The 27,853-nt window shown below is 51.7% G+C and overlaps 1 protein-coding gene across 6 annotated transcripts in view; it reads right to left on the minus strand.

Annotated features, from left to right (window-relative positions):
• Nucleotides 1-27,853, minus strand: part of Ankrd33b (ankyrin repeat domain 33B) — a 75,013-nt gene that overhangs the window by 16,739 nt on the left and 30,421 nt on the right. The window contains exons 1-2 of one of the 6 annotated variants that reach the window (XM_076857466.2): nucleotides 25,609-25,686; nucleotides 9,933-10,062 (exon numbers count right to left, since the gene is read on the minus strand). The exons of 3 other annotated variants lie outside the window; for them this stretch is intronic. In XM_076857466.2, the coding sequence (XP_076713581.1) occupies nucleotides 9,933-10,062; nucleotides 25,609-25,683 (205 nt within the window). In that variant the 5' untranslated portion in view covers nucleotides 25,684-25,686. Of the gene's footprint in view, nucleotides 1-9,932; nucleotides 10,063-25,608; nucleotides 25,687-27,853 lie in introns of those variants that run through there. 2 more of the 6 variants (XM_076857465.2, XM_076857470.2) reach the window with 2 other exon arrangements.

The raw sequence follows: 27,853 nt of genomic DNA on the forward strand, positions 1-27,853 counted from the left end.
TGCTTCAGGGAGGAAAAGCTCATCGTCATAGCAAAGAGATAACACACCAGCTCACGCTCACACCTCTGCTGCCACTCAGAAGAGAGTGTCTGTCCCTCCCTCCCTCCCCACCCCCCACTCACACATGATCACAAGGAGGCAGCCTCAGCCACAACCCTGAGCAGCTGAGAAGCTTCAGGAAACTCATTAGGGAGTACAGATTTCTCCCCTTTCTCATCTCGCTCCTCCAGAAACGGATCCAATTTTCTGCTTATTGCCAGAGATACTCTCAAAAAGCCCAAGGTGCTCTCGGTCGGGGTAAAAAGGAGACCATTGTGCAAAAGGCAACAGTGCAAGCATCCACCCCCAGAAAACCCTGTCTCAAGTAGAGCTTCCTGAGCCACCAGGTGGCTCCGGGGTCTGCCACCCAAGCCCAAGGCTAGCCCACCCCCTCAGTCTTTCTGTGCTGGACTCCCCTGACCACATACACACCTCGATTCCCTACAGCATCCTGGCACTGGGTTGGGTCACTCTGGGGTGCAGCTGTCCTGGGCACTGAAGGACGGCTAGCAGCACCTGGTCTCGACCCACGAAGTGCCAGCAGCAGCGAAACCCCAACTCCTGCCCCAACTGTGGCAACAAAATATGGGCCCAGACACTGCCACCTGTCCCCTGGCAGGGTGGGAACGGGAGGGGGTAAAATCACCTGGGTTGAGAACTGCTGACCTAGAGGACCCTTCCTCACTGTCCCAGGACCAACCACACCAAGTGGGAAACAGGTCCTCTCCCAGTGCCTTTGTCCCTGGCCCTGGCTAGCCACCCCCCTCAGCTGCCTGCCCCATCCTGGCCCCTGCAGGTGATGGTGAGCATTCCCCCTTGGGATGGGAGCAGTCTGCACAAGTCCCTTTTGCAGAGCCCCGGGGAGGTGCTGGGTGTGCAGCCGCATCTGTCCTTACATACCAACAGTCGGCCATCTGCCGCCTCCCAGGTCACTCCAACGATGTTACGCCCAGCTCCACGTCAGGGCCACAAGCTTGGAGCTCATGGACACTTCCCTGCACTCCTCTGGTTAACTCAGCATCTCCCCCACCCCAAGAAGCCCCCAGCCTTGGGGGAGCCAGGACCCTCGGGTTAGACTCTCCAATTCCAGGACAGAGGCCTCCGATGGATGGCGCTGTGTGTGGGGGAGAGGAGGTGAGGCCATCATGCTCCTGAGGTGGGGCAGAAATGAGACTCTGCCTGCAGACTGAGACAGCTGAGTGAGCTGGAGGCTGCCAGCTGCCCCGAGAACCCTGCCTCCCCGCCGTGGCCCAGGCCTCCCCCAGGGCCCGGCGCCAGCTTCAGCATCACGAGAAGGGAATACCAGACCCTGTGGATGCACTCAGTGGCTCCCGTCTTCCCCACAACAGCCACCCCGTCAACCATGGCACCCGGGCTGGAGCCCAGAACCTCCGTCTGTGGACACAGACACACATCACAAATGGAACGTCTGGGGCTCCTGGACATGATGACCACATGCACTGTGGGATGTCGGTGGGAACCAGGAACAGGAAAATCCGGGGAAATCCAAATAAAGAGGGGACTTTCATTAATAACAACACATGGCCACAGGCTCAGTCCTTGGTCAACAGCGTTACACTATCGCAGATCTGAGCAACAGAGGAAACTGGGTGCGAGATGCACAGGAATTCTTTGTGCAATTTGCAGTTTTTCTCTAAGTCTAAAGTGTTCTAAAACCTAAAATCTGTTTTTTAAAAAAAAGAGAATGAGCTCAGGGCCATTCCAAAAGAGTGCAAGGCAGGGACAAGGATTCCCAGCCACTGCCTGGTGAGGATCCTATCCATCCAGTTCGCCAGCACTACCCTGTGGCAGGAGGTCACCAGGATGCTGGGGTAGGCGCACACAGGAGGTAGAGGATGATGGCCAGACTGGGAGGGCAGGAGGAGGGAGACAAGTGGTTGATTCCGAGTGCTTCTAACCAAGTGAATGGACAGGCCACAGCGCAAGAGCAGGAGAAAAGCCACAGCCAACTCCGGCTCCACCCCGGCCCCAGGCTCTGGGTCCACGTAGCAATGGCGTCTCCACCCAGAGCACGTGAGGTGGTAGAAGTCCCTGGTACCCGAGCCTGAGGGGCCGCTTGGCCTGGCCCACTCCTGTGCTTCCTGGTTGACTACCCACCAAGCATGTGGGAAATTTTGAACTTTTTACGGTCTGAAGGCACCTGCCTCTCCTAGGAGATGACTCACCTCCTACTTCAGAGGGAACAGAAACCACGGAAGGGAACCCCTCAGCTTTCCCCCATCATCCCACAAACTGCCCCACGTCACCAGCAGTCTCCTAGTGAACACCCAGGGGAGTGCGACAAATATCCATCAAGTGAAAAAGACGGGAAGGTTCCTGCTTCTCCCCTCGCACGCAGAAGCTCATTTATTAAAAGGTTTCTGATTATCAAGACAACACAACTAATCACTGATTCATTCAACGATTCCTGAGGCCGGTTAGGGGGTGAGGATCGTTCCTCACTAAGAACATAGTAACAGATGAAACAGGGACTCCTTGATTCCAGAAAGGAAACAGAAAATAAAAAGACTACAGAATTTAGGTTACCTAAAAACCTGACTGCTGTCACTCCAGGTGCTCAAAATGTAGTTCCCCCAAGGAGGCCAGTAGAGGGAACTGTCGGCTTTGGAAATACAGCATCCTACCCGCCAGAAGGAGAGCAGGACTCTCCCAGGAATTCTTCCCCAGAGCAGGGGAGCAGCAGATGGGGGGAGCAGAGCTGGCTGCCTGCAGAACAGGCCAAGACTGATGGAGGGTGGGGCTGGGCAGCCCGGCTCCCTCCTGCCCAGCTCAGAGAGGGGCGGCACCCTGCTCCCAAGGAAGGACCTCACAGGAATAATACAGAGGCCCACAGGAAAATGCTGGGCAGGGGCAGGAAACCCGGGATTTGCCAGGCCCTTTAGGAAGCAATTCAGAACAATCTCTGTGCATTTCTTCTCTTCCCTCTGTGCCTGCTTCTGGCCTGGGAGGCTGGCCTCCTCCTGCACCTGCTGGGGTTGCTACCCCTGAAGTTTCAGACGGGCTCATCAGGAGACTGGCCTGGCCTCCCCAGCCCAGCCCCAGCTTGGAGTGGCAGCCTTCTCGGCCTGGGCCACCCTCACAGGGTCTGTCTCAACCCTCCAAGCAATGGTTCCCCTAGCCCTGCCCTGCCACCTGGAGTGAGTTCCTTCATCAGTGCCTCCAGTCCACTTGCCACTCGCTTAGCTTCCTGCCACCTGGGCTGACACCGCAGACAGTCATGCCTGCTCACAGGACCCCAGTGCAGCCTTGATCACAGGGCTCACTCAAGACCTGCCCACCCAGTAGCTGTGGGGCACACAAGTGAGCCACGGTTCCTCCATTCCACACAGCATCTTCTTTTAAAGCAAATACTTATTCAGCAAGTCCTTCAAGAAGAAGGGCTGTGAGGAGAGCCAGGTCCACTGCAGTAAGCAAAAGCACCATGCTCCCTCCTCCTTGCCACACGTGGGTCTCAGTGGAAAGTACAGGGAGCACAGGTCACCCTCAGGAGGGTGGCTGTGAGGGCCAGGAGGACACAGAAGGAGCTCCTAGCCAGACCAAGGGCAGAGGATTACAATCACAAGCTTATCCTGGTGGTGCAAGTTACAAGTGTGTGTACACGTGGGTGAGGTCTGACTGCAGCTGGCTGCACCGGGCTCCTGAGGACCCAAGTGCCGACTTGGAACAGAGAGTCAGGACGGGGAGAGGGGCTCTCTCTTCCACTCCCTCTTTCTCTCATATTAATTCTGCTGTGATTTTCCTTTAATTGTCAGCATCTATTGCTACAACTTTTGGAATCATCAAGAGGATGACTCTAGAATGGAGTTGGAGTAGACCACCTCCTGGTTGGAGCAGAAGAGCCCCCCTTGGTAAAAGGGGAAGCCACGGGCAGCTCCTCATTCCCTTCCTGGCTTTCACATTAACATCATAGTCCCTGTGTTCCTCTACGGACACCTCACTTGGGGTAGTGGAGACAGGCCACCTTGGGGAAGCAGAAGGGATTATTACGCCTCTCTAAGTAAATCAGGGCAAAAGTCTGGCAGAGCCCTGCAGATGAGAAGCAGGGGTGGGGAAGAGGTGGTCCTCATGGATGCCCTGATTCCCACCCTCACACTCTTCAACACCCTGGACATGTGAGGCCAAGATGGGCCCTGTGCCTGGGGGTCAGCCTTCTCCAGGGGTAACCCCAGGCAGAGGGTGGACTGCCCCCTGCTCCCGTGGCAGCCCCGCCACACTTGGCTGAGAAGAAATCTGTAGTGCAGGTGTTAGATAGTAGAGAGCAATGAGCAGGAATGCACGGCTAGGTCACAGGTATTCTTCAGATTAGTTTAAACCACTTGCAAAGTGGAAAAGAAAGTGAAGGGTGGCAGTTAATTTGTAGAAGATAAACAGAAGCAAAGGAACAAATGGGAAAACACGTCAAGAGTAAAGGATTAATGGGTCTATCTCTTGACAGGGTCCACCGAGGTTGATGTGAAGTTAGGAATTATGGCTGTAAGTGACTCCATCTGTCTGGGAAGGAAGATTCCTTTAGTAGCGCATGCACTAAGGTAACTCCTGACCAGCTGCTGACCCCAGTGCCCACATTAACATGGGGTTGACTTGTAGATGAAGCCCACCTAAATAGGACGTCCACCATGACAATTCCAGAGAGAACCAACTAAAGTCAAAAACTCCACCACCCGACGTGAAGGATTTGAACACCTGATTGGCAAAGAGTGCAGAGGTGGTCCCCAGCTCTCCTGGTCAACATCAAACAGTAATAAATCGGGGACAGCGTCGTCTCCTTTGTTGTTCTCTGCTCAGAGACGAGCCTCGCTTTGCTTGTACGTTGCTTTCATCTCACTTTCTCTTTACTATCGCTTATAATAATAAAGTTCTCTTGCTTGGCTTTTGGTGTCTGACTTTAAATTTCCTTTCATGGGAACACAGGAACAAAGGTTTAGAGTTTCACCTCCCTCCCTGACACAGGGATGTCTGCAGGGTGGGAGCAGGACCCACCCTGTTGAGTGCTTCCTGCCACAGCCCAGGTCCTGGTCCTGGGCTGAGCCACTGCAGCCCTTCCTTCCCCAGGACACAGGCCTCCTGGGACTCAAGTCAGGGCTGGGCAAGGGCAGCCCAGTGCAAGGGGAAAAAAATCTCCTGGTCAGTGTGAGGACAGTGATGTTCAGAACCAAGGTGCAAGGCAGATTCAGGGCAGGAAGGAAGAGGAGCAGGGGCCCTGTGAGCCAGGGCCTGTCCAGCACAGAGCTCACAGCCCATGAAGCTGGCCCTGTTCCTGGAGCCAAAAAGGGCAGATCCCCTTCAGGGTGGCGAGTTGAAGGGGCTCAACACTGAAGTAATCTCGCCTCCGATCAAAGTTCATCAACAAAGGGGCATGAAGGGAAGGGAGTGGGGATGAGAATAGGAAGGACGGTGGAATGAATCAGTCATAACTCTCCTATGTTCATATGTGAATATACGATCAGTGTAACTCCACGTCGCGTACAACCACAGGACAGGATCCTCACTGGAACAAGTTTTACTCCGCGTATTACAATACATCAAAATACACTCTACTGTCATGTCTATTTAAAAATAACAACAACAAAGAATTTCAGCAGCAAAACTATGAAGGTGTTTGCAGGGCAATGGGGGGAATTTGACTATCAGTCTGAGATATAATAAATAATCTTACTGAATCAATGTGGAATTTGTTGGATGTGTCAGGGATGCGTTTTGCATACTATTGAGGAGATCCTACTGGAGTAGGTCAGGGTGGGTGCCTGCCACTAACTCTAATGGGTCAGAAGAGAAAGCAGCAAATTGGCACAGTTGCTGGCCACTGTGGGATCTTCTGAGCAGATTCTCTTACTTTTCATTCAACTGTTCTCAATTTCTCAGACCAAAGTTTTGGGCCACACATGGTGGCACACACCTACAATCCTAGCAGCTCAGGAGAGGCTGAGGCAGGAGGATCTCAAGTTCGAAGCCAGCCTCAGCAATTTAGCAAGGCCCTAAGCAACTTAGTGAGACCTTGTCTCAAAGGAAGAAGAACAGAAAGGGCTGGGATGTGGCTCAGTGGCTCAGCACCCTGGGCTCACCCCTGGTACCAACAGGCAAACAAATACAACTGGGTGAACTACTTGCCAACTTGAGCTTTCTAAAGAAAGCACTGGGAAATGGCGACCAAACCAGGTAGTGGGGGATCTGAGGGGTTTCCCTGGACCCTGGAGTGAAAGGATGGAGACACAATGGTGAGACAAAACTGGAGCTGGACAGGTGACCTCATCTCCAGGTCCATGGACACCCAAGGGGGGCACAAACGAAACAAGGCAGACCCAGAGCCAGAGATGGGGGCAGGGGAGTTTCCTAAAGGAAAAACACTGAGTTTAAGTCAAACACACACAAAAAGGGCTGAGGCGCTCACGGTGGGGGTTTGGATTCCTCTCCCAGTGTCAAGGGAGGGCTGGGAGCTCCTCCAGGTACCGCACTGTTTTAGCTTTTTCACTGCTGAGACTGAAAGATCTGACCAGAACAATTTAGAGAAGGAAAGTTTAACTGAAGGCTCAGTTTCAGGGGTGTTAGTCCATAGAAGGCCAGCTCCATTGCTCAGGGCTCAGCAGGGCATCATGGTGGGAGAGGATGGCAGAGGGAAGCGGCTCCCATGGTGATCAGGAGGCAGAGAGACCACTGGCCAGATACCCCCAAGCCCCGCCTTCAGGCCCACCTCCTCAGGCCACGCCCACCTCCTCTGGCCACGCCCACATCCTCTGGCCACGCCCACCGCTTCAGCTGCCACTCAGTTAATTCCATCAGGGGATTCATCCCTGGCTGGTTAAGGTTCTCACAACCCAGTCATTTCTCCTCTGAACCTTCTTGCACTGTCTCACACGTGAGCTTTGGGGGGATCCCCCCACCCAAACCATCACAGAGATGCAGAGAGCAGGCTGGGCTCCACCTCTTCCTCTGTGAGACTAAAGGCAATGAGGAAATGAGGAAGGAAGGGAGGGAGGGAGAGAGGGGTGCGCTATTTTCCCAGATAAATTGTTACTTATATGTGAATACAAAATAAAAACAGTTTTAGACGTCCCCGTGAACACTCCCACAAATTAATCAGAAAAGGAGCCTCCTTCCCTCCCGTTCTCACGCTGCTCAGGGTCCCACCCCGTCCTCCGCCCTCAGGGTCCCCCTTGCCAGGAGGGACAGCGAGGGCAGTGCCGTCCTCTCCACCGCCAGCCAGGCCGGCTCACTGGATGTTTCACAGCACTTCAAAGGCCCCATGGCCAGAACGGAGCCTGTGTGTCTCCCACTCCCTGTTCTCTGTCCCCTCTGCAGCCAGCGCTGACCCTGTGCAGATGCCTGACCACAAGGCCCGCCGCTCACCCCTCTCCACTGCCCACCTCACATCCTCTGACAACAGTGCTCCAGCTGAAGCCAGATTTAAAGTTAGGTAGTCAGTGTAGTCAGGTAAATCGGGTCTAATATCGAGTGAAATCTAAAATGGAGGCCATGCTGGGAATGACTCAGGGAAAACGCAGGACAACTCATGGAATGTTAATGAAGTCCTGAAAAGGCCCTAGGCCAAAGTCCACCTCAAAGAAATGTTAATGGAGCCCGGGAAAACAGCCCCCAGCAAACTTGAAGGTGCTGACTCAGAAGTCCTTCCTGACCAGATTACTTCTTTGGCCCACCTGTGTCCCACCCCTCTTCCAACCTACATTCCATCACTGAAAGAACTATAAAAAGGGGAAAGAACAGCCTTTCCACGGATTCCACCTCTTGGGTCCCCTTCTTCCTCCGGGAGAAGTCTTTTCTGCTGTCCTTTAATAAACTTCTAATTTCTATTCTGACCTTGCGCGTGCTTCTTTGGTGTTATTCTTCAACATTGGGGAAGCAAGAACTCGTCAACAGCGGTTTCACAGCCACACGCTCTGGAACCTCCTGGGGCCCCATCACCACACACCTGGCCCCATGCCACTGGAATGCATCCCCTTGCACCAGACCCTTAGTGATCAGGCCCCTGCCTTCTCCAGGGGCCTCTCATCTCTCCCAGGCATCTTCACCCCACCACCACACCACCTGCTCTGTCCCTCAGACCAGCCATTCCTGAGATTCTCTCAGCGCCACCTCGGCCCCAGGGCTTTGCAATCCACTGTATCAAAGGACCTGCCTCTGACTTCTGGAACACTGGACTCAAGCCACCCCTTCATCGGTCCCTGCCCTGGTCATCCAGGCCAGCTGGAGTGATTATTCCATGGCGCCCAGGGCACGCCTTCATCAGAGCCCCAACAGACAGCGCTGGGTTCCATGCCTATTTCTGTCCCGTGAGCTAGAAAATGACTTAAGGACAAGGCCTCCCCTTGCTGGTGAGTCCTGGTCCCTGACACGGTGCCTGGCCCACCTGGCCCACCCCTGGTCACCGAGCCCCTCACCATGGCCTTTCACATGCTTGCTGCTCTCAAAGCTGTGACCTCGGCTTGCAGTGCCTGGAGTCCTCAACGGAGACCACACGTAGGGAAACAGGTGATAGCACAAACCCTGGTCTTTTCTGAGTTTCAGGAGCCCTCTTCCCTGTGTCCTGAAGGACAAGAGGGGTGCACAGACCACCTCCCACTCTGCCGAATGAAACAATCCTATACTGAGTTTCCAGCCCCCTGGCGTCCTCAGTCAGTTCCACCCAGGCAAGCACTGACACAGAAGCCAAGGCAGCAAGAAGGGACAGCGGTCTGTCTTTGGGGACAACAGCAGACACTTCCTTAGCAGGGTCAAGGGACAGTGTGGTTTGGGGCATTTCCTCTGGCTTCTTGGCCCTGGGCCCCTGTTCTCAACAATTCCCAACCACCTTACGTGAACTACCTTAAATTCCTTAATACACAAACCCTTCTCTTTCTGGTTCAGCCTGAGGCCGCTGCATGACCTGCATTTGAGGTTTGACTGATGAGACAGATACACAGTTGTCCCTCCTCCAGGACTCCGAGGCCTAGGAGCCTTATAGAAAACGGCATAGTGTTTGCATATAAATCTCTAGATTACCGATAACACCTACTTCAACATAAATGCTACATTAAAATCATTGTTACACTGAATTGTTTAGGGAATAAGAACACGAAAAAAATCTGAATGAGTTCAGTACAAACTTTGTAAAATATTTTCTACCCATGATTGATGTGGAGCCTGAGGGTACAAAGGTCTGCTTATTCGTTGGAAGCCAATTTCTTTGAAAAGATTAGTTACAGACTTGGTCAAGACCTCAGTTAAGACTGAAGTGTTACCATGAGGGGAAAATGCAGGTTTCACATTGACCTCAAAAAAATGTCTGAACACAATCTAAGGAGGAGGCCAGGATGCACGTGGCCATGGTAATGTCAGTGCTGGCCTCTTGAGATGACAGTGAACAGGCCTGAGGACCTGTACCAACACACACCTCCAGGGCCATCTCGCTAATTCAGCCTCACCCTGTGATGCTAATAGTCTAACAGCCCTCAGAAAGCAATTCCTGGTGTTCCTTTAAATCTATAGGTAAAGTGCAAGGTCACTTCCAAGTGTATCTACTTTCATGTTTAGCTGCCACTAAAACATAGTCAAGTCTCTTCCTCTAGTGGGTTCACAGTACCCAGCCATGACTTCTCTGGGAGCTGGCCGGCTGTGACGTTCTGGGTGAGGGGGCGGGGAGATTGGGTCTCTGGTGCAACTGCATGTCCAAAGGAGCTGGCTACCTCGGGAACTGACCTGCCCAGGCTGCATTCCGCAGGAGGGGTCATCTCATGATCCCCAATGCACAGAGAGGAGGGGCCCGCACACCCGTCAGCCCCCTCCTTGCACCTGTGAGCACAGATCGGTTTGCATCCTTCCGACCCGACAGGCCACGCTGCCAGAGCAGAGCCCCAGAGGAAGGCCAGGCCAGCTCTTACCTGCCTGCGCAGCTGTGATTAGGGCCGTGTTCCCCTCGTTGTCCTGCCAGTTGACGTCAACGTGGGGGCACTCGGCTAAGGCCACCACAGTGTCCACAAAGCCATGGTAGCAGGCGACAATAAGGCCGGTCTAGAAATGAAGAGGGAAGCGGGTCAGAGGGGCAAAGCCTCAGCGTCCTCAGCCCACCACTGACCTCCAGGCGCTGGATAAGTGCAACAAGGACCCCCGGTGACACTGTGGAGCAAATCACCTGCTGGCTCATGCTCAAAGGTTTACTGATCAGATGTGAGGGAGGCATGGCGTGTGGAGAGGTCAGGGAAGACTCAGCTCCCGCCTCGGGGAGTGAACTGCAGGCCTCGGAGATGCATAAGTGCTCAGGTGATGTAGGCTGTAATATGGGGCAGGTGCGATGTGAGTACAGGGCAGGATGTGGGGCAGGGAGACTGGGGAGAAGGGGCTATTGGACCCAGGACATGAAGGAGCCGAGGGAATGAGCCTGGGGGATGAAGAGGGGAAACAGCCCCAGAGAGGAAACACAGAGCATCCTCAGGATCGCGCTTTCCCTGGGACAAGCCGGCAGGCGGCAGGGAGGGAGCAGGGTGCGGGGGGAGGAGCCCCTCAGAGCTTAGGGGAGTGGGCTGTCCACTCTGCTTCAGGTCTGGCTGTGGGGCCAGAAGCAGGCTCCAGGAGACCAGGAAGGTGGCAGTGGCCATCACCCAGCAGAGGGGCAGAGGAGAGACACGTCTGGATTCCAGACACCTTGTGAAGTTTTTTGCTATTAGAGTGAACATGGTTTGTGAAAGGAAGAGAAGAGCCCAGGAGGACCCCAAAGTTCAGGCTAAGCAACTGGGCAGACGCAGCTGCCATCAAATGAGATGGAGGAGATACTCGGAGCAGGCGCTGGGAAAGATGGCCTCGCTGACAGCCAGGAGGAGACCTGGGGAGAGGTGGACACTGTGCGGCTCTGGAGAAGAGGTCCAAACAGGATAGAGAAGCAAGCCGAAGGTTGATTCTGGAGAGCTGGTAATTATCTGCCAAACCATTAGGCGAATACAATATTAATATCCGAGACCATCAACAGAGAGTCATGGCCGACGTGCACACCATCAGCAACTTTATGGTAGAGGTGGCCTGATTTTCCCAGTGTCCTCCGTTCCTAGAAGGGTGATAGCATTTGAGCTCCTCTAGGACCTCTGCTGAACAGGTGGACAGCAAGGTCCACCCCAACAGCCTGAGACCACTGGTCTCCAGAAAGACAAGGAAACATGACCCTACAGCAGGTTGGTGAGTGAGGAGGAGAGCAGACGACAGGCTGCCATCGGGCATGGGTGAGGGGACAGTGGACGACAGGCCCACCATCGTGCATGGGTGAAAGGACAGCTTATGACAGTCCCACCATCGTTCATGGGGACAGCAGACAACAGGCCTGCCATCATGCATGGGTGAGGGGAGAACTTATGACAGGCCCACCATCGTGCATGGATGAGGAGACAGCAGACAACAGCCCTGCCATTGTACATGGGTGAGGGGAGAGTGTGTGTCAAGTTCGCCATTATGCACTGGTGAGGGGACAGTATATTACAGGCGTACCATTGTGCATGGGGACAGCAGACAACAGGCCCGCACAGTGTATGACAGGCCCGCCATCATGCATGGGTGAGGGGACAGCAGACGACAGGCCTGCCTTTGTGCATGGGTGAGGGAACAGCATATGACAGGCCCACCATCGTGCATGGGTGAGGGGATAGCATATGACAGTCCCACCATGGTGCATGGGGACAGCAGACGACAGGCCTGCCATCGTGCATGGGTGAGAGGACAGCGGATGACAGGCCCACCTTATGCATGGGTGAGGGGAGAGTGTATGTCAAGTTCGCCATCGTGCCTGGGTAAGGGGACAGTATATTACAGGCGTACCATTGTGCATGGGGAGAGCAGACGACAGGCCCGCCTTTGTGCATGGGTGAGGGGACAGCAGACGACAGGCCTGCCATCATGCATGGGTGAGGGGATAGCATATGACAGGCCTGCCAGGCCTGCCATCGTGCACTGGTGAGGGGACAGCATATGACAGGTCTGCCATTGTGCACATCTCCAGCAGCAACAGCAATGAGACCACCACGAAGCCCCTGCCGGCTGCCAGGCACAGCATCCCACCTGCATGTCTGACACAGCGACCGTGAGAAGAGACCTGTCACCTGGTTCACAGGATGGCCTCTGCAGCCTGCAGCCACTGAACTTGCCTGAGGTCCCTTGGCGAGGGACACAGGAAGCCAGAATGCAAAGCTGAGTTTGGTCCCCACATCCCTTGCCCTCACTGGTGTCCACAGGCCATGACGGACAGGAAGCAGCAGGTCGTGGAGGTGGAGACAAATCCATCCCATGTGGCAGGTCCCTGGTTCACTGTCTCCAGTGCCTACTGGGCCCTAAGCCACAGCCCTCTCTGTGGGGTCCACAGACCCCTTATGAGGTGAGACAAAGCAACTCCACCATTTGGCCCATCAGCCAAAATAAACACCAAGCCACCAAGTCCTCCCGAGGCTCCCCAGAAAGGCTTTTCTATGGAATGAACCTGCAGGTTGAGATGGTAAAGTCCTGACCCCCGTGGCCATGAGCATGAACTTATCTGGAGACAGGGTCACCGTAGATGGGAGCAGTTAAGACAAGATCACACCTCAGTAGAGTAGACACCAATCCAACGTGACTACAGTCCTACAGGAGAGGGGGGGAGACACAGGGAGAAGCCATGTGACCGCATGGCAGACTGCAGAGGACACTGAGGGCTGGCAGAGGCAGGACCAACTCTCCTCTGCAGGCCTCGGTGAATATGGCCTCCCATGAACCCTGGGCTTCAGACTTCCGATCTCCAGACGACGGGACAAGAAAGTTCTGCTGTTTGGAGCTAGGTTTCTCGGCCCTAAGAACCGGCCTGGGAAAAAAGCTCTCAACCCACTTTTACCAACCTTGATCCCCTGTGCACAGTGACCACCTCTCCTCTAAACTGGCTAGTGCCGCTTTTCATTACAGGACAAATCTCAAAAGCGCCACAGTGGGTGTGTGTCCGTGGCCTCCAACATTCACCCTCTCCTTGGGTTAACATGGCGCAACTGTTCTTTGGGAAATGAGTCACTCTGAGTCAGCCCCCGTTTCCACGGGAGTGAGCCTTCCCCCTTCCAGGGATCCCAGCCGTCACCTCTCCATCCCTGAGCACAGAGACTGGGTTAGGAGAGGCATGTCACCTAACAGGGCCAATGACAGATACAGGGGTTGAGCAAGAGCTATGGGGAGAGCTTCCGTGGCTCTGGCTGGAGGAGGCGGCAAGCGGGTGCAGGGCTCTGGCAGCCACTGTGCTCGGCTGCTGCCCAGGAGAAGGTGGTGAAGGCGGAGGGCGAGGCTCCAGTCAAGGAAGGCCGAGTGGAAAGACAGAGAACCCGGTCCTGCAGCCACGGTAAGGGCAGCTGGATCAAACCTCACCTGACATGGTGGTTCTGGACTTTCCAATTATGTGGGGTGATGAAACTTTGCACCCTTCTTTTTGTTGTTCTTTTTTTTTTTAAGAGAGAGAGAGAGAGAGAGAGAGAGAGAAGAAAAGATGGTAAGTTAATATGAATCGGGTTTTGTACGGTTGCCATGGAAAGATTCCCAATTCATGGATGCACTTGCCTTATCAGCAGCATATCATCAGAACGGCCCGTGAATGTGAGTCACACTGAAGTCTGTGCTGGCAGGAGCAGATTTTCCCCCTGTGACTCCCAGGGCTCTTCCCCCCTGGAACTCTGTGACATTCCCGGTGGGGTCGGAGGATTCCAGAAGCAGGGTTCACTCTATCAGTCCATCGAGTCAGTGAGGGGAGGAAGGGGTGGGGAGTCTGAATACCCAGGCCTGACATCCCCAGCACACACACGCCCACTCTAACACACGTGAGGAAGACGTATTCGGGAAGGACCAAAGGACAAGAAACACAAGGCCAAAGGAGGCAGCCACTGGTGGCAGAGGGCACTGCCTGCCGGATCCCTACCCACAGCGTGGTGATATTTGGAGGTAGAGTCTCCAGGTTATGAGGTCATGAGGGTGGAGCCTCATGAAAGGCACCTTGAAGATCTCTGTAGCCCCTTCTGCCACCAGGTGGGGACACAGAGAGAAGGTGGCCGTCTCCAACAGAAACCAACCCTGCTGTCACCTGATCTGGAACTGTGAGAATGAGGCTCCTGTGATTCACAAGCCTCGCAGTCTACCGTGTTTGTTATAGCAGCCAGAGCTAACTGAGACGCCTTGTAGCAGGCTGAGACTCAGGTCCACCTCCTCAGACACGCAGATGCAGCGAGACGATAAAATCCAACCCAGAGCTAATACTCAGGCCACGGCCAGCACTTCCAGTACACCTGCCACTGCTTTGGGACATCAAGGTCAAGTTCAGAGCAACCCCACAGTGGACCAGTGCTACTATCACCAGATCCTTAATAAAAACACCATTTTTCACGGACCCCCCCTGCCTGATATCTCAATAAACCTCCCAGCTGCCCTCCCAAGGACAGTAGATCATGGATGTTGTTTTAAGTTCTAGAGGACACCAATGATAGGTCTCAACATCGACATCCTCACAACATCCTCAACTCGATGGAAGCCGTTCAACAGAGCATTCTCTAGCGGATGCACTCTTTGGAGTGATCCATTCATAGCGTGAAAAGCTTTTCAATAGTTTGATTTTAAAGAGAAAAGGACATGGAGTGAGCGGCCGATCCACTCACAAGCTCCTGGAACTTGCAGTTTCTCTGCTAACCGGGGCTCAGGGCTGCCGACTCCTCTCTGCAGTGGGTCTGTCCTGAGGGCTCCTGTGACACCACGGGAGGGACACCTGGGACTCCAGCCGGCACCCAGACCTCACTGGGAGCTTCTCTGGATGGTAGGACTTCTCCACTATGCCACAATTTCCTGACATTAATAAGACAGACTGGACACAACGTGACGTCTTCCTTTCCATGATTCCAGAAGCATCCCTTTGTGTCATTTATTGCAGGAAATCCCAGAATCGCGGAGACCACACCTGTCCACATGCCCGCACATGCACATGGAAACAGGACCCGCGGCAGCATCCTTCAGGCAGGGATTTCTCAGCAGTCACCTTCTCACATCAACAAAAGCACCGGTGTCAAACCACCTAGTGGACACGCGGCACTGCACTCCACCAGGGCTGGGATCACAGTGACAACAGGTCCCCTCTCTGGGCGCCTAGTTGCCATTTTCTCATTTCTCTGTCCTAGGAGTGAGTGAACCCTGCCAGGGACCCCCCGGAGCTAAGGGGTCCTGCACAGCGCTCCCCGCCTTCCTGGGAGAGTGCCTCAGGGCAGAGCTCAGGAGTGAAGGGAACAGGCCCCCGGCCAGCTGTCAGCACACACCACAGACCCACCTCAGAAGGCCAACGGCAGGTGCCCTGCCACCCACGCGACCTAGGAAGGACCAGGAGTAAGGACTCAGGGGCAGGCAGCTTCCGTCGGGGGTAGAGGGTGCTCTCCAGGCTCCTGCCCAGGGTCACCTGCACCTCCACACCCCTCCTGCCCCCTCAGGAAAGACTGCCCCAAACACACCACAGGCCTCTACTGGTGGCAGCCTGGACGCCAGTGACATCCCTGATTGGAAATGACCACGACCTGAAAAAAGAGGGGCCTCAACTTGTGCGTGTGCGAGGCCCTGAGTCCAATCCCAGCACCGAAAACAAGGGCTGAGCCAAGGCCCGTTCCCTGCAGGAAGAAGGGAGGACATGACACCAGGGATCTGCTCACGGCGCCTACAGCAATAGCAATGAGGGGGCGACGGCAGGCTCCGCGGGTCAGAACACTCAGAGCCACACACACACACACACACACACACACACACACACACGGCACAAAACAGCACAGGGAGGGAGGGTGGTGTGGTGCCAGCTGGGCCACGCGACCCTGGTGTTTGGATCGACATTCCTCTAGATGCTTCTGGGAAGGTAGGTTTTTAGATAAGACTTAAAACGGTCGACTCTGAGCTGAGTATGGTGGTACATGCCTGTAATGCTGGGGACTTGGGAGGCGAAAGCAGGAGGATGGCAAGTTCCAGGCCAGTTTCGGCATCTTAGCAAGCCCCCGTCTCAAAATAAAAAGGGTTGGGGGATATAGCTCAGTGGTAGAGCTCCCCTGAGTTCAATCCTAAGTACGAAAAAAAAAAAAAAAAACTGTAGACTTTGAGTAAAACAGACCATCATAGTGTGGTGGGCCTCGTCTGATAAGTTGAAGGCCTTAAGAGAAAAGATGATGCCCCCACACACTGGGCAGTAAGAGGGTGACCGGCACTCTGCCTTCAGTTCAGACTGCCACACCCCCCCCCCCGAGCCTCCACCCCCACAGTCCTATCAGCGAACAAGTCCTTACAACAATTCTCACCACATATATATATATATATATATAAACGCGCACACACACACACACACACACACACACACACACACACACACCGTACTCTGCAGACCTCCCACTAACGCGGGGCAGGAAGGAACATTAAAGAACTACCGCCACTCCTACCTGCTGTTTCCGCGCAGTTTGAATTCTTTAAAATAAAGCGGAACCGTGAAGAACTTACATCACTTTAATCAACCACGAAAAGCAGGCAAGACAGCGTCTCTCAGCCAGCAAACCTCTGAACAACAGAAAAGGAACCGCCCGTGAAGGGAAGGGGCCGTACCCAAGCAGCTCTGGCCACCCCAGAGCCATGTGGGTCATCTGGGATGATGCAGAAAGAGGGCCCTTACCAACTGGGCCCTGGATCTGGGACTCCCCCTATTCAGTACCATCAGCCAAACAAACCTATGTTGTCTATAAGCTACCTAGTCTGCAGTATTTTGTTATAGCAGCACAAAACAGACTAAGACAATTAGAAAGCTTCACTTTAAACAATCAGTTATTCTTTCTGCCAGGAGGAAAGAGGAGACTGTCAAAACACCAGACCACCAAGGCCAGCCTCAGCAACTTAGTGAAGCCCTAAGCAACTTACGAGATCCTACCTCAAAATAAAAACTAAAAGGGGCCTGGGGATGTGGCTCAGATTTAGCACCCCTGCCTGGGTTCAATCCCTGGTACCAAACAAACAAACAAACCAACCACACCAGACCCCAAGTCACGAGGGGATGCCCTAAGACCACACGCTTGAGCTGCCAGGAGCAGACACGGGCTGAGCGCTGAGCGCCTGGAGACGGAGAAAGGGCCCTGCTGCTGGAAGTCGTCGACTCAGTGGTTTAACTATGAATAGGATGAGCTCATTTCTCCAGAAATGTTGCCAGCTCATGGCCCGGTGTGTCTCACTGTCCCAACACCCCTGAGTTAGCATTCCTTAAAAACGCCCTGACAGCCAGGCTCAGGAGCACCCCTATAATCCCAGCGACTCAGGAGGCTGAGACAGGAGAATCACAATTTTGAGGCCAGCCTAGGCAACTTAGCAAGACTGTCTCAGAATAAAAAATAAAAAGAGCTGGGAATGTAGCTCAGGGGTGGAGCCCCCTGGCTCAATCCCTGTGTGCCCCCAAATGCCTCTAGCAGTGTTCTCTTCCACTTGTCCTACACACTAGTACAGGGACACTCTTGACCTGGGTGAGCAATGGCCCATGAAGGAGATGGTGAAAACAGACAAAAAAATTTTTAAAACAAAAGCCCAAGGACATTTCAGTTGCGCTGATCACCGGAGCTGTTCCCACGGTACCTAGGTTTTCGGGCTACATGGTAGAACTCCACTTCCCAACCTTTTGTGAGATTCTGACTTGACTCAGACTTGCTTTGGGTAATGAAACGTCAGCCAAATGATACGTGTTGCTTCCACTGCAAGAGGGCCTACGGTCTGCCACGTTCCCTGCTTTCTACCTGAACCATCCAGACTCTGGGAAAGAGGGACGCTCAGCCTGGGCTCCATACAGGGAGGGAGGACAGGCCCCACTCCCCAGCCCCGCAGCTGGCACCCGTGCATGGGTGAGCAGGAAGCAAGCCCTGGTCATGCTAAGCCACTGAAATCTGGGGTTGCCTGTCATCCCAGTGAACACAGCCTGTCCTGAGTGTGTGTGTGTGTGACAGTAGTGTGCGTCTACCACTGTGTCGCATCAACAACTGTCTGCAAGGCCACTGCCCCTCCACCCCGGGACTGTGCTTTATTTTATTTTAAGAGTCTGTATTTGCTACTTGATCAGGAAGAAGAAGCACTTACAGTTATGCACTGGTGAGGACGGGAATTTGGACTTTTTTGAGAAACAAAAATTTGACACCCATGTTATACCCTACATTCTAAAGACATTGTGCAAGGTGAGTCCAGCATCCGGGGATTTGCCATTCCAGGGCATACGTCTAGGACCTGAGCTGGCTGAACCCAGTGTGGCCAGATGAGGTGCCATGGTTAAGTGTCCCCAGAGACACTTCTGGCTCCTTCCCTTCAAGCCTCTGCCTCAAGAGCCCTTCCTCTGCCCACTGCCTGCAAGGCCTAGTGGATCTCCACGCCTGGCCCTCCTGAGACCATCCATGTTCAAGCCCCTGAACATGCCAGTCTGCCAGGGACGCTGGGCCCGAGTGGGTCACGATCCTACCTTTCTAGCTTGGTTTCCTGACATCTGCAAGATGTCGATAAGCATCTGTTGAATGAATGCTCAAGCCGCTGAAGTGCTCCAGGACCTCCTACCTCCACGATGCTCGGCTCACTCTGAACCAAGGGCTGGCTCCGGGTGAGGTGAGCTTCAGGTCTTTATCTTGCTTCCGCACTCAAGAAAGGAAGTGACTTGAGGAAACCACAGGGCAGACGGTTGCCTGTCAGTGTGGCAAGCACCGCGCTGGGCCCAGAGCTGAGGATGAGTAAGACATCTGAGAGCAACAGGCAGACCCAAAGAAACCCAAGGCGCTGAACCCAGGAACTCCACCCTCAGGAATGCGCTGTGGGGACATCAGAAATGTGTGTCAGGAGATCTGCAGAAAGATCTGTAACTGCCAAAGCCTGAAATACACAGAGATGGCTAGCTAGCCCGGCGCGGTGGCACACGCCGATAATCTCAGCAGCTCCAGAGACCGAAGCAGGATGGTTGCAAGTTCAAAGCCAGCCTCAGCAGGTTAGGGAAGCCCTAAGTGACTCAGTAAGACCCTGTCTCAAAATAAAATACCAAAAAGTGCTGAGGATGTGGGTCAGTGGTTAAGTGCCCCTGAGTTCAATCCCCGGTTCTAAAATGTAGAGAGAAATGGCTAATTAGGTACACGCATGGGACCCCATGTCACTGAGCTAGGGACCCCATGTCACTGATCTAGGAACGAAGCCACAATGCAGCTGCCGGTTGGAAAGATGCTCCCAGGACAGTATTAGATGAAAAAATAATAATAACCACAGTTCAGAACAGGGGCATGACACTATTCCTTCTTTCCTTTCCAACATGTGTGCGTGGCTCTGGCCAGACTGAAGTGCTTCTATTTTTCTGAAAGGAGTAAAGGAGACCTAACTGGCCATTCTGTGAGAGAGAAGCCTTGTAGGTGTTATGATCTGAATCTGTTTCAATGCCCTTTCAAGGTTCATGCTTTTTTAATTATCCAAATAAAGCCACACGACAGGAGTGCTCCCGATGATATTTATATTTTTATTGATGCTTTTCTGCCTCAAGTAAAAATATGCCAAATAAATTGTTTTGAAGAAATAAATGAGGCAAACACTAATAAAAGGACAAATAAACGTGTAAAATACATCAGGAGAATTCTCTCCGAGTAAAATACATCAAGAGAATTCTTTCCAAGGGAGGGTTCACTCTGTCGTCCTAGAAGTAGGGTTTGATGAGTTCAAGGTTGTCAGTAATTCAAAACAATTTCCCCTTTAGATTGAATTTCGCATAAAATGTGAATTTTACTATCATTGCAAACCTCTTACTTGGATTTATGATTTCAGATTGTTGGTAATTTTAGCTGAGCTGTGGCTCCGGGGCAGACACTTGCCTACCACACATCAAGGCCCGAGTTTAATTCCTAGCACTACAAAGATTAAAAACAAACTTTTAGAAAGCTGCCTAAGTTTGTAAGTCACTTTATGAACCTCACTGCCTGCGAGTCCAGCGTGCACGTACGCGCGCGCGCACACACACACACACACACACACACACACACACACAACCTATTCACGTCTCAGAGTCTCTTCTAATGTCCCATTTCCCAGCGGCAGGAGTGGTTTCCACACAGTGCAGCAGGTGGGGACAGGAAGCCACACCTTTCACCAATGGGGAACCCGAAGGCAGTGACAAGGGCGATCCATGTTCTTCAGACCATTGACTCACTGAGTGACCTTGAAATCAGGATTGGGATTTTTACCGTGAACGCACACAGCTCAGTGCAGAACTACAAGGAAACACAACTAGAAGAGCAACACCTGGGAGACCTCTTGGCCCTGCTAGGGGAGGAAACCACATTCATCTGGCACGAGCACACCTTTCTTCCTTAGTCCTCCATGAGTCGGGATGACAAGGTATCTGGCTTTCCCTCTGCTCCCCCACAATCAACACGGGAGACCCCTGACCCCAAGCACACTCTGCAGCAGTGGTGAGCCTGACTGGGTATCCTCTGAGCCAGTGCAGATGGCGTGAGATCCCACAGGCCAGGCCTCAGTCCCAGGACTGTCCCCCTCTTCAGGTGCCAGTCACAAGCCCCAGGTGGTTTATAACATGCACTTCTGACCAGCCAGCTGTCAATTGGGGCTCCCACTCCCCTTCTTTGGGTTTAATTTGCTTGAGCAGCTCACAGGACTCGGGAAAACACATTCATTGGTTTATTATGAAGGACATTATGAAAGATTCAATTGAAGAGATGCATAGGGCAAGGTGTGGGAGAAAGGACATGGGGCTTTCTAGGGGTGCATCTGCCTCCTTTCATGCACCCTCCTTTCTAGGGGTGCATCTGCCTCCAAGAATCTCACGTGTTCAGCTCCCTGCGAGAACCCTGTCCCTGTGTGTTTTTACATAGACTCATGACACTGGCGCTAGGCTAACAGGCTAGGTGGGGACACTCATTAGGGCCTGCCTACTCAGATTCTCCTTGGCCTCTCTCAGTAGCATTCCTTCCTTCGGGACATTGGGTAGGACTTCTCTGGAATGAGGAGAGTCCTAACAGACAAGGTATGTCAGAGAATTCTTTAGGGCCAAATAAAGGTGGGGGAAGATGAGTTTCTATGGCCCACCTTGGAAAGGGAGTTACAGTCAGGAATCATGTTTGAAAACCAAAAGACATATGTCATTGCAATTCCACGCTAATATAATAATACTTCTAATATTCACAGTGACAGATGGGGCAGCCGGCTCCAAGAGGGCCCAGTGATCTTTGCCTCCTGGTCTCACACTCTTGGAAGTCACCTCCTGGGCTGAATCAGGATGGCCTTGTATAGCCCACAGAATATGACGGAAGTAACGATAGGCAGCCCTAGCCAGGTCTTCAGCGGTCTGTGGCTTTGACCTTGGTCTCTTGGATTACAGGCTCTGGTGGAAGCCAGCCGTCATGCCCTGTGGATGCTCAAGCAGACCCGTGGAGATTCTCCAAGGAGAAGAACTGAGGCTGCCAGCCACCAACTCGTCAGCCACAGAGTGAGTCGCTTTAGAAGGGGACCCCACAGCCTCAGCCAGGCCTTCAGAAAATCATAGTTTCAGACACCATCTCCTTATTCTCTCCATCGGAACCACCCAGACTGCTCCCAAGTTCCTGAGCCACAGACGGTGAGAGAAAATAAACCAAGTGTTCATTTAAGTCATTATGTTTGGGGACGATATAGTACAGCAACAATGTAATAAACATCATAGGTACATAAGTACATAGGACAGACTATTGACAAGATCCATTCCCAATCTTCTACATCCTGGACACACTAACAGACAAGTTTGGGTCTTTATTGGGAATGGATCTCTGCTTGGGGTTAAATACGTTTATATGGAAATATAATTAAACAAAATGTACTAGTATTTTATTAACCATAATGTTAATACATAGATGTACATACATAGATGTATGCTAGGTTCAGTAGAATTTGCCACAAAGCAGCTAAGAAAATTTCCCCTCTGGGCTTCAGCCAGGATTCACTAGATTCTTAGAAGACAGAGGACAACGTCATTTCTTCAAAAAAACAAAACAAAACAAAACAAAATTCCTTTCCTTTTGAAATTAGTGGAAATGGGGGTTAAGAAAATTTCCTATGGTATATAATCTCCTGTTATCAAGTATTACTAAAAGTGAGGAGTATGCCAGGTGTGGTGGCACACACCTGTGATCCCAGCAGCTCGGGAGGCTGAGGCAGGAGGATCCAGAGTTCAAAGCCAGGCTCGGCAAAAGTGAGGCTCTAAGCAACTCAGAGAGACCCTATCTCTAAACAAAATATAAAATCAGGCTGCGGATTTGGTCGAGTGCCCCTGAGTTCATTCCCCAGTACTCCCTCACCAAAAAAATTAAATAAATTAAAAATGAAAACTATAAAGAAGTTTAATCATGAGGATAGTATGAAAAAGTAATATAAAGTGAAAACTATTATTAACAATTCTGTAAAATCATCTATTAACACGCATGAAAATATACCAGGAAATGCACCCAAATTTCAGTAGTGACAATTCTGAATGATGAGCTTATTAGTGACTTTTTTTCTTTATGTTTTTCTCTAGTAAAAAGTCCCATTCTTTCCTACAATGAACAGTTGCTTCTATTTAATAATCAGAAAATGCAGAATTTTTATGAAAATACAAATCCTGACAAAGTTTCCCATCTCCAACTTGTTTAATTACAAAAGCGAGTTCATAGGTTGTAAGGAAACAGTGAAAGGAAGAAAGGCTGTTCCCATCAAAGAACCCCTGGGGGGGAGCTGGGGCAGGCAGTGGCCACGCCTGTCATCCCAGCTGCATGAGGCTGAGGCAGGAGGGTGGCGAGTTCAAGGCCAGCCTGGGCGACTCAGGGAGATCCTGTCTCAAAGTAAAATAAAAAGGGCTGGGGGTGTAGCTCTGAGGTAGACCACTTGCCCAGCACATGCAAAGCCCAGAGGCCAACCCCCAGGGCCCCAAAAAAGAAAGATTTGGGAGGGTCTGTATAAGTCTATAACCAGCAATCAATAAACAATGAATGGAACCTTTCTGGACCTAGAGTTTACCATCAATTTCATGAATTTCCTGTAAAATCACAACATAAAAGTACCCCCCCCAAATCTAAATTGGCCACAAATGTCCAATTGAAAGAATTAAGCCTTCTCAGATGGTTGGAGCGTGTGCCAAGCAGCTCGCCCACCCCCCATGCACTGCAGGCACGCAGGTATCAGTACGTTCTCCGTAACGATAAAGAAAGCCCAAATCCTTTCTTAAAGGCAATGTTTTCACAAGTAGAAATTCCATGATGTACAAATGCTGGTCTGCCTCACATAGAGTGGACGAGAATGGACCACCCGGCCAGTCACCAACAACCAAGTTGCTCTTTCCTGGTGGGTTTAGGTTCAGCCCCAGTCCCTCAAAGTGAGGCTCTGGGACCAGCAGCATCAGGGCCACAAGGGAGCTCAGAGACAGGCAGGATCCCCGCCCCAGCCTAGGCCTCCTGAATCCTGGTCTTTTAACATGGCCGGGAGCTGTAGGGCCAGAAGGGCAAGGTACCAGGCTGGTGCTCTGGGGGGACTCTCAGGTGGACGGTGACGATGCCAACGCTGCACCTGGGCACCAGGCACACACTTCTCGGTCACTCCCTCGGGGTTGCCAGATACAGCTCAATGCACCTCATTAATTCTCGGCCTGGCGGCTGCTTCTTTGGACAGGGAGAAGCGTCCACTTTCCGTCATGCCTGGGCTCTCTCATGCACGATCCAAACAAATCCTCACCTAGTCCTGGCTTAGGTGCCTCGGGCCACGCCTCAAGCGCCTCCTAGCTGGTCTTGCCGGCCACCTGGCCACCTCCAACTCTGGGGCTCCCTGCTCCCATGGGGACAAATGGCAGCCCCATGTCACAGGCTGGGGTGCAGTGGCCACAGGGAGAAGGTCAGGATGCAAGGTCCGGGGGCCTGTATTTTGTGTCATAGATTTAGGACTACACAGGTGTGGCCACCCACACTTGAAAACGGTGTGACTAAATACACCACAGAAAGCACGCTCCCGGGGAGGAAGGCCAACAACCTATGGGCATCTGTCCCCACCCCACAAGCAGGGGTGTGGCCTGCTGGGGCCTGGCTGGGCTGGCACATGAAGGTGAATGCCCCCAGGGATGCTGCCTGGGAGGGAGAGGAGGAAGTAAACAATGACGAGCTGGCGCTGGCCCAGGGGACTGAGGGACACAGACTAGGAAACTGGTCCAGGCAGGGGAGGAGTTGGCACGGAGGCAGGCTGAGCCTCCTCAGTCAAGCCAAGAGTCGCCCTGTGGGACCAGGGAGGAGGGGCCGCGTTGCAAGTGCAGAGAAGGCGTGAAGAGCCAGAGCTTAGTGGACGGGCATCCCAGGTCAGCGCGAGGCAGGAGGGCCAAGGGCCCGAATGTGCTCAGAGCTGGAGGAGTGCTATCAGCCTGTGTCAGGACCAGAATCTTCCCTCTAGAAAGCTAGTTCTCAGTGGGAGGCAAGATGGGAGGAGAGAGCCTGGCCATTTCCGCTATTTTCCAAATATTCTTTAAATACATGCCTCCCCTCGCTTTTTATTTTTTAACTGAGTTGCCAACTCATTTGTGATTGAAGATGTTTCTGAAACTGACATCTGTCAATCGGACTCAACTGTCAGAACGGACGTCCTGAGCTCCCAGGGCTGTTCTGCAGGTGTTCATTAGGATCTTCTCACTTAACTTTTTAATGTGAAAAATGTAAATCACAACCTTTTCCAAATGCGAAGGTGCTGATATCATTAGTCATCAGGGAGATGCAAATTAAACCCATAATGAGATACCACCACACACCCACCAGAGTGGCTAAAATTAAAGACTGACAATACCAAATGCTGGCAAGAGTGTGGGAGGCGTGTTCCCAGGGGGTGGGGGTGTAAAATGGAACAACCACCCTGGAAAACTGACAGTTTCTATTAAGGTTCAGCATGTGCCTCGCTTGTGACCCAGCAGCTCCACTCAGGAGAAGAGACTATCTCCACATAAAGACACGCACAAAAACGTTTAGGGTGGTTTTATTCAGAAAAGCCAAAAACAGCAAAAAACTCAAAGATTCATCATCAAGAGACTCAATGAGTAAACTCGGCTGTACCCAAACCCAGGAACACTGCTCAGCAACAAAGACAAAGTCCTGGTTGATACACAAGAACACTGACACAGACCTCAAACACTACACTAACACAACAGCCAAACACACACACACACACACACACACACACACACACAAATGCTTGTTTTTTTAGTCATCTAATGAAATCCAAGAATAAGCAAGATTAATAATACACAGTGATGGGAAGAGGGTGGGGATTCATGGAAAGTGGCATAGAGAACTTCTGGGTGACAGAATTTGGGGGATATCTGCATGTGCACATATAAATTTGTCAAAGGCATTAAGTTTCACTTCTAAGAAGCATTTCCCAATGTGCAAATATGTCAATAAAGTAACGACGACATAAAAAGCAACACAGGCAAGGAGAAGACACAGGTGGCCAAAGGCACCTGAAAACATGCTCGACTGCATTAGTCACCAGGGAAGTGCCAACCGAACCAAATGAGATGCCACTCACACTTCCTGTGACTTGACACACAGACAAACCAACAAGTGCTGGCCAGGCTCTGGAGAAATCGGAACCTTTCTGCATTGCTGGTCATAATCTCAGATGTGCGGCCACTGTGGTCCTCCAACAGCTGGACACCAGAGTTACCATAGGATCCATCAATTCCACTCCTAGGTTAAAAGGAGGGTACAAACGGACATTTGTACAATTCCCAGCAGAACTGCTCACAATAGCTAAAACGTGAAGGCACCCAAGTGCCCGTCAATACGTGAATGGATAAGCAGACTGGTATATCCATATAACAGAATATTATGCAGTCTGAAAAAGGAATGAAATCTACACACAACATAAATGAAGCTTGAAAACATGTGAAGTGATATAAGCCAGACAAAAGGACAGATACACAAGTCTGTTTATGTGAATTAAGTCGAACAGGGAAGAACGTAGATTAGAGGTTACAGGGGCTGGAGGAAAAGTTATTGCTTAATGGTTACAGGGTTCTGTTTGGGGTGATGGGAAAAAAATTGAAAATAGTGGTGATACTGTACAACATTTCAAACAGAATCAATGCCAGTAAATAACACACTTACTATGATGATCAAAATGACCAATTTTATATTATCTATATTTTAACACAATTTTAAAAATTAAAAATGGAATATACAAAAAAATACATTGAGCTGTAGACTTTAAATGGGCAAACTGTATGCTACGTAAATTATATCTCAATGAAGCTATTTAAAATGAGACGTTTAAAGAAGCAGCTCAGTGGCACACACAAGACAGGTACATCTCAAACCCAGTGTGTCGAGGACAGAAGCCAGGCACCACAGCCGGCCACGTGCAAGTCCTCCGAAGGCCAACCCAGCTTCACTGCGTGAATGGCGGTTGGCTTTCGTGGGTGCAGACTAACTAAAAGGAGCAGGAGGAAACTAACTGGGGACAGCATGGCTTGTGTTTTAGGAGGGGGGACGATCACACAGGTGTGCCACATAATGACATTTCAATCAGTGACACCCCATGTACAACCGTGGTCCCGTAAGATCCCAATATATCACTTGGGAGGCTGAGGCAGGAGGATCACAGGTGCAGATCAGCCTGGACAACGCAGCTCATGGTAGAGCACCTGCTTTGCAGGGCCAAGGCTCAGGGTTCAATCCTTGGTACGATGATTCCATGAAGCTGAAAGACTCCTGTCACCAAGGACCTCAAGGCCGTCATAATAAATTCATGTCTAGAGTGAGGCTGATGTAAATTAATTTACTGCACAAAGTCATACAAAGTGAGCACATCCTGTCATGTGTAGTATATGACATTTGAGGATAATCAGTGACCATATTAAAAGCTGATATATTTACTGTTTACTGGAGTTTTTATCATTATTTCAGAGTGGACTCCTTCTGCTTATGCTGTGCTGCCATCAGACTCGTGTCTACAGTTTTTATTATTATTATTATTATTATTATTATTATTATTATTATTATTATTATTATTTTGGCCAAACCCAGGATTGAACCAGAGCAAGCACTCAACCATGAGCTACCTCCCCAGCCCTTTTTGTTTTACTTTGAGACAGGATCTGGCTAAGTTGCCAAGGCTGGCCTCAAACTCCCAATCCTCCAGCCTCAGCCTCCAGAGTAGCGGGGATTATAAGTATGCGCCCCTGCATGGGGAACTGTGTCGCTTGACAGTACAAGAGGCCACCCAGTGATGGGCCCGCACCACCTGGGTGGCGTCATCACACTGAGTGATGTCCCCACAACAAAGTCACCTGACAACTCGTTTCTCCGAACACGTTCCTGTTGCTAAGCGATGCCTGGACATATCTGTTGAAAACCACTGCTGGCCATTCAGAAAGTGTGCACGTCACCAGTATGAATTACACCTCCATCGAGTGCCACGAACGTAAAGCAGGGCTTGAAGGTGACGAGGTACTGACAGCACTGGGACAGGTGGGGACAGAATTAGGAGGCCCACCAGGAGTCACCTGCATAAAATGACACAGTGAGTGAGGTGGCATCTCCCGGTGCCCCAGGACAGGCTCAGAAGTGACCGAGGTGAGGGATTAGACGCCTGATGGGTATGGGGAAATTAGGGGCTGGCTCCTGACCTGGGCCCCATGAAGAACAGAAAGAGCCAGAAAACCCAGGCCTCTGGGTAAGTGTAGCAAGGTCCAGAAACTCAAAACCAATTTTTAAAAAATCCCACACGCATCTGAGATATATCCAACTTGCATTAGAGGTTCATATTAGAA

This window comes from Callospermophilus lateralis, chromosome 5, assembly GCF_048772815.1.
Source record: "Callospermophilus lateralis isolate mCalLat2 chromosome 5, mCalLat2.hap1, whole genome shotgun sequence".
Taxonomy (NCBI): Eukaryota; Metazoa; Chordata; class Mammalia; order Rodentia; family Sciuridae; genus Callospermophilus; species Callospermophilus lateralis.